The 13,076-nt window shown below is 34.5% G+C and overlaps 1 protein-coding gene across 4 annotated transcripts in view; it reads right to left on the bottom strand.

The window, feature by feature from the left end:
• Positions 1–13,076, bottom strand: part of LRP1B (LDL receptor related protein 1B) — a 1,824,397-nt gene that overhangs the window by 40,672 nt on the left and 1,770,649 nt on the right. For all 4 annotated transcript variants that reach the window (XM_070241833.1, XM_023622537.2, XM_023622536.2 and 1 more), the window contains one exon: positions 2,467–2,641. In XM_070241833.1, the coding sequence (XP_070097934.1) occupies positions 2,467–2,641 (175 nt within the window). The remainder of the gene's footprint in view (positions 1–2,466; positions 2,642–13,076) is intronic.

Genomic DNA, 13,076 nt, shown 5'->3' on the forward strand with positions numbered 1-13,076 from the left:
AAATTAGCTAATTATACATTAAAGGATTTCCCACCAAAAAAATATAACTATACACCAATATCAGCTTTTAAAAGAGAAAAAAATCCTAATTAATGATTGCTTTTAAATTTCTGCTTCCAAGAATTATAAAAGATGTTGTCTCTCCTTCTAAAGGTTTTGTTTGAATCCTAAGTTGAAGACAGAAATTTGTAAATATTTCAAATTTGAAATACAAATTGTCCAAATCAGTATACTATCTCAAAGAGTACAACTCATATTTTAATGTTTTTTCATCATAATTTCATTTCTTAAAGGCATATGTGATATACACACACACACACAATTTGTGATATATTACTTTCCAAAAGTTAATTACCAGTTGTGCAGTACACACAAAGAATTCCCATCACAATTGACAGCGCAGAGGTATTATTTAGACTGTTCAAAATTATGAGCAAGTCTTTCTTCATCAATATTTACTTAGATTTCCAGAAGAGAGATAAATATGCAATTAGCACTATTTTAAAGATTAGACTCATTACATTTGACAAGATATCTATTCTGTCAACACACCTGACTATTTGGAATCACAAGTACACATGGCGGCTTGAATTTTCCTATTTAAGTAAAAAAGCTTTACTTTAACTCAGTTGTGATTTTGTTTTAGTATTGGTTCTTTACCTATGAAACAGAAATTCCAACATCACTATAAATTTCCTTTAATGCTAAGATGAAAACATCTTAGAAAAGAAAACAAACATCTAATAAGTTTCAGAATACCCAGAGTCTAGTTTGTATTGTCAGGCTCGTATGTTATATAGCTTATTTGATAAATCCAAGTATTATACTCCTATGTGTAAACTTCCACTATCTACTCACTGTTATAAACTGTTATTTATCCATTCTGACATATACTTTTCCAAAATGACTTCTTAAGTGTCAAGAACTATAATATTGGACCTCAATAGCCTACTCAGGTTATGAGGCTCTGGTGTTTCTAGGTTGACATAGCCAATTTTCTCAGAATAGTAGGCACTACTGAGGGCTCTAAGAGTCCTGCCCTTCTTTCTTGATATGGAACTTCTCTATGTAATGGAAACTGGGTGTGTGTCTGCATGAGCTTTTCCAAGCTAAACTCAGTAGGAAATTGTGGCTCACAGCCTTTCTCAGACGATGGTCCATGTTTCCCTGTGTGAATGGAGTGGGGTATGTGATTCCCTGTGTGAATGGAGTGGGGTACATTCCATTCCCGATATGGTACACTGCACATGAAGAAAAATCTATGCCCACTAATTGAAATAATGTTCTGTCATGCTAAAGTTGCATCACAAAGAACTAATGAGCTTAATGAGCAAACATAATTTTGGTAGTTTATATGAAAATGCATTTTGCTTTTATGTACTTATTGAAAGCACATAGTTATAATTAGTCATATTTTCAATTGCTTTACTTAAAAATAATGCACTTTCAAATGACCCAATTTGAGGGTTTCAGTAAATGTCATTCATAACGATGACACAAATCATATTCAGAGTAAATTCTAAAATGAGAGTAAACAAAAAAGAAAAAAACTGTTGATGCTGTCTGTAATAAAATTTTATTGGGCCTTGTTTGGCAGAGCAACATAAGTCAGGGCTGGCACTCTTGCAGAGCTGTCTTGGTGGAGGCCCTGGCGTGAACACTTTACAGCATGCTTTTTAGCTCATATTCTCATTTATTATACTCTTAAGCAAGGCAAGTGATAGAGTCCAGTCTTTTATAAGCCCTTCTGTTAAAAGGTTGTTAAAAGAAGTCCAGAGTGAGGATTGATCTCCAACCTCAGTGGTATAAACTTGTTTCATGATAAAAGCTGAATGGCATTACCGTTTAGCTGTCATGTTCTGTTTTCCGTTCACCTGATCTTAAAGCCAAAGGGCAAAAGGCACCGTAACCAAAGTCTAACTTGGAGATTTTTGTTGTTGTTGTTTCCTAGGAAACATTATTCCTGCTACTTATTTTGGACCATAATGTTCAATGGCAGATAAAAAAAAGATTAAATTTATTTCCCTTAGACAGTCTTTGGCCCCTCTCCCAAAGGATCATTTTGTAACAAGAGAAAAGCACTCACTGTCAATAACAATGACGAAACAAAAATCTGAGCTATTCTAATTTGGGAATTTTACATATAGCATTTTGAAGGTATGTTGCATTTCACTATTTCTTGCTTACTTTTAGGAATATTCTATGCAAAGAATGATCTGACTACATCATTACATGATGAATTTTCATGTTCCCCAAATAAAATTAATAGGTATTGAATAAGTTTCGATTTAATTGAAATGAATTGAACCTCATGTCTAGCCAAAAAAAAAAAAAAAAGAGGATGCAATGCTTGCCATATAGAATTTTAGAATGTAAATAATTTACATTTTTTTCACAGTTTATTCTTGGACTGCTATATACTTGTGGGTTCAGATGCTTTATAAATTAAGCTAGATGTCCACTTACTTGCAAAATATATCTTCACTATCTTTATTTATAATGCAGTGCCCCCCATGGCACCTTATACATTTGTCAACCTCACATTTTGGTCCTTCATAGCGTGTTGGACAGACACATTCAACACTGCCATCATCCCCAATGGTACAGGATTCAGAATTCACGCAGTAGTGATGACACACATCTAGGAAGAATATACAACAGAAAAATGAAAGTATATTACAAGAAGTTTTTCTTCAGTCACAATAAATGTTACCATTTCATTTAATATTTAAGAAAGGTCAATCAATAGGTAGAATAATTTAGCAAAGCAGCTTGTAATTATATGTAACTAGAATTCTCTAATAATGCTATTGATTCCTCTTTTTACCTGAGCTAGGCATTATTTCATCTGGCTAAGAGGAGATAGGTTATATTGATGTCATACTAGCTGAAAAACTCTTTTGGTTCTGAATGTTAAAGTTTAAGTTAACAAAGTTGCTTAGCTTTCCTTCTAACGAGCAATATTACTATCATAATGAAATGAGCAGAAATGCTCAAGATTTCTTTAGATGTCATTTATCATTGCCTCTCCTCACATCCATTTTCATCCAGAGAACAGGGTAGTGTGTGGGGAGCAGGGGACCCCTACCTCTGCACTAGCCCTTGGGGTGGTGGGAAGAAATCTCCCTCTACACACACATAACAGGCCCAGGTATTTCTGAACACCTGGGCAGGTAAGCAGACAAGTAGTTGCGCCTCTCATGTTACTCCAAGAGAAAAGCGAATTGGGAAACTAACAGATCCATCCTGGGTGGGAAGTGATAACAGAAGTCTAGGCTACTGTCCAGCTTCTAGGTGAGAGCCTAAACTCCCCATTAGCCAGAGAGAAAACCTCCATGTAACCTGAGCCCTTTTATTTGAAAGACGTTTCTTACTGAGCGTTACAGACAATTTTCTCAACTGCAAAGGAAGATTTCTTCAATATTTCTATACCTCTTGGACATGAGTAATAAAACAAAGACCATTTGGTAATACAAAAGTCACACTAACTTTGAATTAGACATTCTGCCTCGGTCTTTTGAAAAGGAGACAAATCTATATGTATGCTTATTTATGAATATATTATAATTTACCACATTCAAAATATTGAAATTTATAATACAAATATTCTTAAGCACAAGAACTGATTAAATCCATCCCAGACTTTGTTTAGAAGCTGCAATTTCCTTTTAGCTCTCTAATTGTGAAGCAATGTTAAATAAGATTAGCTGAGATAAAAATCACAATTTATAAACTTTCACCTGCTTGAAGACAATTACAGCAGGTGAGGAAAATTAAAACATAATTTACAATTCTTGTGTTTGTATATTTATCTGGCCCTTTATTAAATCAGATAGAAATTAAATTTATTGACAAGCTTGCTTGATATTTATGGAAATTTATTTCAAGCATTCTTTTGCTTGCTGTTGCACTACGCCAAGTACCCTCATTGAGAGTCGAGGCTAAAGTCTATTAACATGGGTTTCATCTATATTTAAGAAAAGTAGCACTTTCAAAAGTTGAGAGACTTGGAGATCTAAAAATTAAGTCAATGTTAGTATCCGTCCATCCTGGTGTCTGTTTACAGTTGTTCTAGGCTTGGCAGGTGTGGCGTACGCAACACAAATTCTGTTTTTATTTATGAAGAATATATTAGCAGCAGCCTATATGATCATCTAGTACCACCCCTTCAACGCCGACATCTCTAAAGAGCAACTTTCAGTAGTCAGGTTGCTAGACACCTCCTACTGACAGAGAGCTCTTTTAATATTGCCCCCAGTTGCTTTAAATTTTATCTTTTGGTCCTGGTTCAGTTGTCTGATGGGACAGAGAAGTTGGCTGATGTATCTTTCCAAGATCTTCATGTTATGTCCTTATTCAGAGGTTTCGATAGTTGATAATTCATCAGAATCACGTAGGTGACTTATACCCAAATGAAAATTTCAGCTCGCTTCTCTATCGCCCAACACCCACCCCTAGATTCTAGTTCATAAATATGAAATTGAGCCCAAGTGATCCACATGAGACGGGCTGAGGAACTAGAATTCAGAAACTAGGAATGCAAGAAATGATGATCTGGAGATAATATTACTGACTAGCAAAGGGACTACACTGTGTAATAGTTATCAATGGATTTGATTTGACCTGAAAGCTTATTTCTCTACTAACATTGTGAGCTCTTATTAAAATGTAATTTTTAACCTAAAATTTGAATCTCTTTGTTTTTATAATCATAATGCTGAGAAGACCTGAGAAATTAGAAAGAACTGGGTTAAGATTCTGAGAGTTGATGATTGCCCTTTACCACACTGTAGCAAGGAATAGTTTGCACTCACCTAAATGGCAAAGTTAAAAACTTATCTACCATTTACTAATTATAAGTAATTTTGTTGCATAAATTAAATCTGTTTTAGACTATAATTTAAAAGACAAGAGAATATACACAACTCATTAGTAATTAAGGAAATACAAATTAACACCTCAAAGAAATACCATTGTACACCCACCAAATTGACAACAAATAGTAGAAACTCTTATACACTACAATTGGGAATGTAAATTGGCTCAACTAATATGGAAAACAATTGACAGCATCTATTAAATGTGAACACACCCACACCTTATGAACTAGCATTTCTACTCAATATACATCCAAGTAAAAAGCATGCACATTTGCAGAAAAACACGTACATAATATGAACAGCAACCTTTTTAGAAATAGCCAAAAGCTGAAAATAATCCAAATGGGCATGCCAAGAAGGATGGATAAACTGTGGTTCACTCATACAATGGAATATAAATAAATATTTTATTTATATTATATATTATATTTATATTATATATACGTATGTATGTATAGATAGATAAATGAAAATGAAAACATTACAGCTATAAGCAACAGCATGGATGAATTTCATAAACATAATATTGAGAGGAAAAAGCCGAACACAAAAACATATACACTATTTTTTCATTTATATACAGTTCAAAAGGCAAAACTAATCCATGGTTTTAGAAATCAAAAAGGAGTTATCTTTGGGGAAAAGAGAAAGGATAGTGATGAAGAACATTAGGGAGCATATGGGGTACTGATAATGTTTATTCTTGACCTGAACGTTGGTTTACACTGGTGTGTACATCTCCTGATAATTTATTGAACTGTATACTTGTGATTTTAAACTTTTCTGTGTATATTATGCTTCAATAGAAAGGTTTTTTTTTTTAACCTAATGGCATACAAACTACAATTAGAAAATTTTAGAAATTCTGGTTAATTTGCTAAGTAAGCTAAATAGTTTTACTTCTTACAGACATTATTTTTAAAAGGAATTCATGGTCCACTTTTTATGCTTTAAAGGAAATTTCCCACCCTTTAGTACTTTCAATATTTACTCATAGCATGTTAGATACACATTATTCAATGCAGTTTATTGGCCTCATGGCATAAGAATGGAATCCAAAGAATATAAAAGAAATGTTTCTTAAGATAAAATTGTGAAATAAGCAGATATTAGAATTTATATTTTAATAAATAATTCTAAATTGCATGCTGTTAAGCCATGCTCCTTTTTCCCCTCTACAAAAAGGCATAAATCATTTTAAGCTCAGAACCTTTTCTGTACAGACATTCAAATGGAAGACATTTCATTTCTCCCGGTTCATATGCTTAGCCCTTTAAGCTAAGTTGAAGTTCAGGGACAGAGATACTCGCTACACTCCAGCCCAGCCAGAGTTGCCTCCCAACACCTTTCTAGGAAAATTTTCTGATTATCTCCCTAATCCATGATTAGGCTTAAGACACGGAGCACGTAAAAGTTGCTGAGTTATACATTTGGCTGGATTGTTTTCTGCACCACTGCTAGGATTCTAAGGCCCAACTCTTTGAACGTATATTTCCACCCTCTCTCCCTCCCTCCATCTCTCTGTCTCTTTCTTTCCTTTTTCTTTATCTTAAAGCCCTCTCTATTTACTCAATTCCAACTCCAAGATTCCTGAATAGAGGAGAAAGTAGATCTTCCTTAATAAGGGACCTTAGCATCTGATATTTAAACTACCACATAAGCTTTGGATACATGCAAATTTGAAAGCAAAATAATTCCTTCAAGTGCTCTCTGTCATTTCAAGTTTAATCATTACACATATTATGTGCACGACTAGGCAAGAATCTGAGACAGCTGATGGTGCTGTCTACTTATAAACTGGGTCATTCAACCAAAGTCCACACTCTCTGCAATTGCATCAACATCATGAAAACAATGTATACTAAGTCATAGGAATGCTACCTAACTTCTCTCTCACTCCCTTCTCAGCTATAACCCACTTTGAATTACAAGCATACGTGTAAAACTTGTATAAATATATGCTGTATTTTCATCAATGTCCCCTCTCTGTATACTCTCAAATAATTATTACACACTCATACTTAAGTTCTAAGCATCTCTTCAGCTGTTTATCTAATAAAAGGAATACTTCATTAGCACTTCCCAATCTAGTAGAAATTTAGCGAAGTATGAAGAAGAATAGTATGTGAGAAAGCTCCTTCGGTATGCGACTGTTCACTTTGCTTCTAAGGATCCTGCCTTGACCAAATAACCACTGAAACGAGCAGAGAGCTTTAGCAGTTACTGGAAGAACACTTTTCTTATCCCAGAGCACTGAAAAATAGCTAACCCATGAGCTTACCCCTGTTAGCATCAAAAAGGCTTTAAAACCATTTTGAAAGTAATTTTTCTGTAAGACAGATATGAATTTTATTAAATAAAATATATTGATATTTTCATCAATGACTCATTTATCACTATGACTATCAATTATTTGGCTGAACTTGCCTTTGCAGAACTTTCATAGCTTTCTGCTTTTTTTATATATTTCAACTTTGACTATGTGAAATGTCACTGATTATGAGGCAATGACAAATCTAAATAAAAAATTTAAAAATTCTTCTTAAAGAACAAAGAGTTAGGGATGTGGATGTGGTAGTTGGTTAACACCAAGGTGTGCAGAAGAGATTGTCTTCTATGTTGTGATACATAGACATAGCCACACACACACACCCCTCCCTCCCATGAACTATCATCTTTTTTTTCTTCAAATTTTAGATTTAGCTTTAATAGTTATTGGAAATGAAAAAAGTGGGGGGGGGGAGGGGGACGTGGTAGACTAAAAGAAGACAGGTTAGAAGAAAATATAGGTGATAGCAGACTTTGTTGGAGGGGCTGGAATAAGGAAGAGACTGAAGATAAAAGAGAGGGATTGAAGATGAAAGATAAAAGAGTCTAGCCAGATTGGCTGGTAAGCATTCAGCAGGAACAGTCTGCATTTATGGAAAGGAAAGCTGGTGGAACAACATAGTTGATCTCATTTTGAGCAACATGAGTAATCTAACCATGACAATAAAATGGAAGTGGTGGGTCCGTAACTGATTATTTGCTGAGGACTAATTGTAAGTGCATCTGACTAATTGTACTGGGAGCTATGGGAAGAGTTCAGAAATACAAGGAAGGACACTAGCTCTCAGAGAACTGACAACCCAACTGAAAGGTTAAGACAAGAAAAAAGGAACCAAAATTGATCTGAATAACGTCCACTGTGGCAAGAGCCTACACATATTTTACTACTAACAAAATTTTCCTTTCTATGGAACATTCCATCTCATAAGTTTTGAGCATTTACTGACCTGAATGGCATAACAATTGAGATGTTCTGCATATGATAAGGAGGAGCAATAATGAAATGTAATTAATCTGTGCTAAGAAAGTAGAGATTACCATGAAATTATATAATAACACTTTATATTCACAATATAAAAATTGTTATAACCTCTGAAGGGTAATTACACTGAGAACTGCATAGTAGCACCAAACACAATCATGTAATCTAAAGGACAACGATGGATATATAATTACAGAGTATTCATATGGTAATTAGGTAGATAGTAACTGGAGAATAAGTGAATGGCTATTTTCTGCAACAGAAATGAAGTAATTTTCAAGGGAGATCGTTATTGCATTCTGCCTCTCTCTTTCTCTCTCTTTCCTTTTTAAGCAACCAGAAATACAAGGAAAAACTTCTTCCTTTAATCTTTTTACAATATCTTAATAGACCACATAAAAATATGTGTATGTATGGCTATATATACAGGTTTATGAATATTCATGGAGAGCCAGATGTCTATAAAATCTCTAGCTGCATTTAACTTCTTTCCCAAATATTTCTTCCCATTGAAAAGTAATTGCTAAGCCTATTTAGCTATTAACTCATATTTGCACGTGGACTACTCACATTGCAAAGCTAGTGAAGTGTGAAATGTATTTAAAGAGAAGGAAGCCCAACCAAAATAATACCACCTAAACAGGAGTTGAAGATACTCAGTAAGAATAATGGGGAGCCTGGAGAGTCTTCATTTGGGAATACAGAATAGTTATACAGGGGAGACTATCTCATACAATTATATGTATGTACATCAATTGCTCTTCTTCAAGGAATTTTGACCTGGCCAAAAAAAAATAAGTTGCGTGAATTGACTTTAAGATTCATAATTTAAGAAAGCATTTGATAATTTAGGACTGCACACAAACACACAAACAACAATAAATTGAACGTAAGATGGGATTACTTTCACAAAGGAGACTAGGTAAATCCTGAGTGCATATCTCCAGGCATCCTATAACGGAGCTGCAGGTTCAGTGCAATTCACACTCCACCTTCATGTGATTTAACTGTGTCCCAGGAGAGCGGGTTCTATGAATTTTGTGAATGTTTTCCCTTCAGGGGGGTTAATGGCTGCTTCCATGTATGTATGAAATGTAGAAGAATTTCCAGGACAGCCAACAATGGTATTTTATAAACTTTTGATGAACATTTATACTAGGGTGACATAACAAGAAAAAGAAAAAATCAAAATCGTTGGCCAGAATATGAGGGACTTGGAAGTTAACTTCAATCCTTCCTCTGGCTGACAATGTGACCTCATCTGAGTTAATGGACTAATTTCTCCAAGACACCCTTAGGTCATCTTTGAACAGAGGCAGTATTACTAAGTATGCCTAAGTTTATGTCATAATTCCCCCCTCATCAACCCATTGTCAACAACGCCCTTTATATCATCAAGGCCAATTAGAGCCTATTTTGAGTAAAATGATGCAAATGATGATTACAATGATGATAAACACTCATTTTCAGCTGTCTTCTACGTGCCAGGGACATGTGTTTGTTATAATGTCATGTATTACATGATATTATCCTCATTTTATAGGTGACTAACCTGAGACACAGAGAGGTTAAGCAACTTGCCAAAGACCACACAACAACAAGTAGGAGAAATGAAATTCAAGCCCAAATAAACCTAACTCTAGAAAAGAAGCTTTTAGTTTTCTTATTCAATAATTCATACGTTTGCTCAGAAAAAAAGAATCTAGAAAGTAACTTTGAATCTTTGGTGTTCTCCTTCCCTTATGTGTATCTAAAACCGAACATGCCCCCATCTACATAGATATCTGAGGGTTTAGCCACCAGTCAGAACGTTAAGGGCCCTGTGGCAGCAAGAGCAGCAGGCCCACCAGATGTCACCATGATGTGCAGTATCAGGCACATTCACATTTCACATGTCACTCTCAGTCCCCCATCTCAACCCAAGTTGGATATTTGCCTCTGGCGATTGACAAATGGTCTACAGCACTGGGTTCTTACTTTAAGGGAACACCTAGCCATTCATGTGATCTGTTCTTTATGAGGCAGGATCAACTCTGGGTCCTTCCAGATAAGTAAAAAACCAAAATAACAGCCAAGAAACCTCAAAGTAAGACATGCCTGAGGTGTTACCATGTACTGACATCTTATTTAGGATGAAAATATTTGGAAGGTTTTCTGGAAAAGTTCTAAGATTCACAATATGTTAACAACAGTAATTGTGGCCTTTCCTTCTCTAAAGTCGGTTTTTCATCTAGCAAGATTTAGGAGGCGAAAGAGGTAAAGTAACATAAATTTGCTTAGAATTTTATGATTGCTGTCTTTGAAGGATTATGTAAGTAAACAGAAAAATAGATTTAAGAAATATTAGAGTATATTCTTTTTTACATTCCTCAAATGTTTTACACAGCCTATGATATTTTACTAATTAAACTTATTGCATACTCCTAAATATATCTTCCAATTTTAGAGCCGAGTTTAATAAAGTATGCAAACATTGAATCCAGGTTTGCCAATTAAATATTCACCAAGGAAAAAACGTGTGCAAAACTCTGATTAGAGCTGATAAATTTTCATCAGGAAAGCATGTCTAAGAAAATTAGCATTTTCTAATTTATTACTAAAAATAGAAATATATCCCACGTATTTCTATAGAGAAAACTGAAAAATTTAAAAGAATGAAATCCACTCTGAGCAAACAGTGCCATCTTTGAGTATCCACATAGAAGGAAAATGTAAAATTCAGAAAGCCAAGGTATCACAACTTTGATTTGCGTGAGACATATGAAGTGAGATTTAAAACATACCAGCATTTAAATTTTCAACAAACTGCTGTTTCAAATTACTTCAATAATTTTAGTAATAATAAAAAAATTAACTCATAAAACTACCATGGCAATATTTTTTTCAAATATCAGAGAAACCTATATAACTTTTGTTTATAAATAGTGTTCTTGGTTGAGTGTTCCTCTATGTTTTAAAGTGATCCAGCTATTAAAGGTTTTAGCAAGTAACTATTTATAAAGTGATGGAGAGTCTTTTGAGACTTGTAAACAAGCTGACTTGCAGATGACAGCTAAATATGGTTTATCACATGAGGCCAAGTGAAAACCAAATACATGAATAAGCACATGATGCCTTAAAAATAGAATGAGAATGAAGCATGCACATATAGCACGAGAATGAAACTCTGACCATAAAAAAGCCATTTACCATATTTAGGCCCTAATTTCTCTATCAGAACGTTGAGTATGTATTAAGGTTCAGTTAATTTCAGCCTGATGAAATTTATTAACTTCTTCCGTGTAAATAGGATCTATTGTGTTAATATTGCCCACGCCCTCAGAATGCCTATACTTTGATAGAACCCTCAGGCTAACAAGGTTGGAAAAAAACCAAGATCAATAAAAGATTTTAGTTAATCAATACATGGGGCTCATTTTTTTTAAGACAATTCAGAGCACAAAGTAATAATTCATTTTTAGAAAATTGGAAAGAGTTTCATGGAGAAACAGAAGATAAAGAATGCTGGGTAGGAGGTAATCATGGAAAAGATCATCTCAGATGGACATATCATGAAGAAAGTCATTGTCACCATGTTAAAGCTTAACTGGAGGCCAGCGAATATCCCACCTCATCATACTGGGAGAGGATGAGGCCATCCTAGACAAACCATGCAGTTTCTATGTGTACAGTTTTCTTTCTCTCTCTCTCTTCTCCCTTCTATCCTTCCATCCTTAATTTTTTCCTTCCTTCAAGCTACTCACTTGAAATCTACATGTCAACATAATGATTTCTGACATACTTAGATACACTTCCTTCTAGTATTCCTTCAATATGTTACCTTGCACAATACATAACATATATGTATCCCTCTATATCAATATATTGATATCAATATAGATATAAAGAGAGAGGTTTCTACACTGGTGTGATATCAAGAAGAAAAACAGCAAATTATATAGAAGTGATTACTGTTTAATCAGAGTTCACTGAAACATTGAGAATATCACCTTGGAAAGGTCATCCAGCAGAATAATATTTCCCCTGGTCCAATGTGCATGTTTCCTTTAGGTCAGATGGCTAGGTGTAAAACAGGTCATTGATAGATAATAATCAGCTTTCCACTTTACTAAGACTTTTATAGTAACTCAAAAATTACAGAAAATTATTTTAAATTTATTGTTAGTAGCATTTAACCTCTAATATGATTACAGTACACATTAAATTGCTGTTATTAATCAATAATTTTTTTTTTTTTTGAGGAAGATTGGCCCGAGTTAACATCTGTTGCCAATCTTCCTCTTTTCACTTCAGGAAGATTGTTACTGAGCTAACATCTGTGCCAATCTCTCTCTATTTTCTATGTGCGATGCTGCAACAGCATTGCGAGATGAGCAGTGTGTAGGTGCATGCCCAGGAACTGAACCCAAGAACCCTGGGCCGCCAAAGCAGAGCGCACAAACTTAACCACTACACCAACGGACTGGTCCTTCAATAAAATAATTTAATCCCAGATAATTTTTATTTAGGAAGATTATTATTCTTGGAAAACATCCTTGTAAATTGTTTCAACCTTAAGGCAATGAGATTAAGTTATTACTCTTTTATGCACACAGTGTACAAAAAGATACCGTAGCAAGAAACTTTTGATACAGTAACTATGTGGGTTTGTTTGTGTAGATTCCCGACTCTTCCCTCCATTCAGACAGTAGTTGGGTTCTTAATTTACCCTGCCGTATTTTTCTTCATCTCATTTATCACCATCTGACAGCTAACATGTTTGCGTATTATTTATAAATACTAAAGTGTATTGTAAGAGCAGTTTTCTGTTTTATTCATGACTAAATCCCAAGCCTCAGGGGCCAGTATATATTACATGTTCTATTAATATTTGTTGAATTAATGAA

Source organism: Equus caballus, chromosome 18, assembly GCF_041296265.1.
Source record: "Equus caballus isolate H_3958 breed thoroughbred chromosome 18, TB-T2T, whole genome shotgun sequence".
Classification (NCBI taxonomy): Eukaryota; Metazoa; Chordata; class Mammalia; order Perissodactyla; family Equidae; genus Equus; species Equus caballus.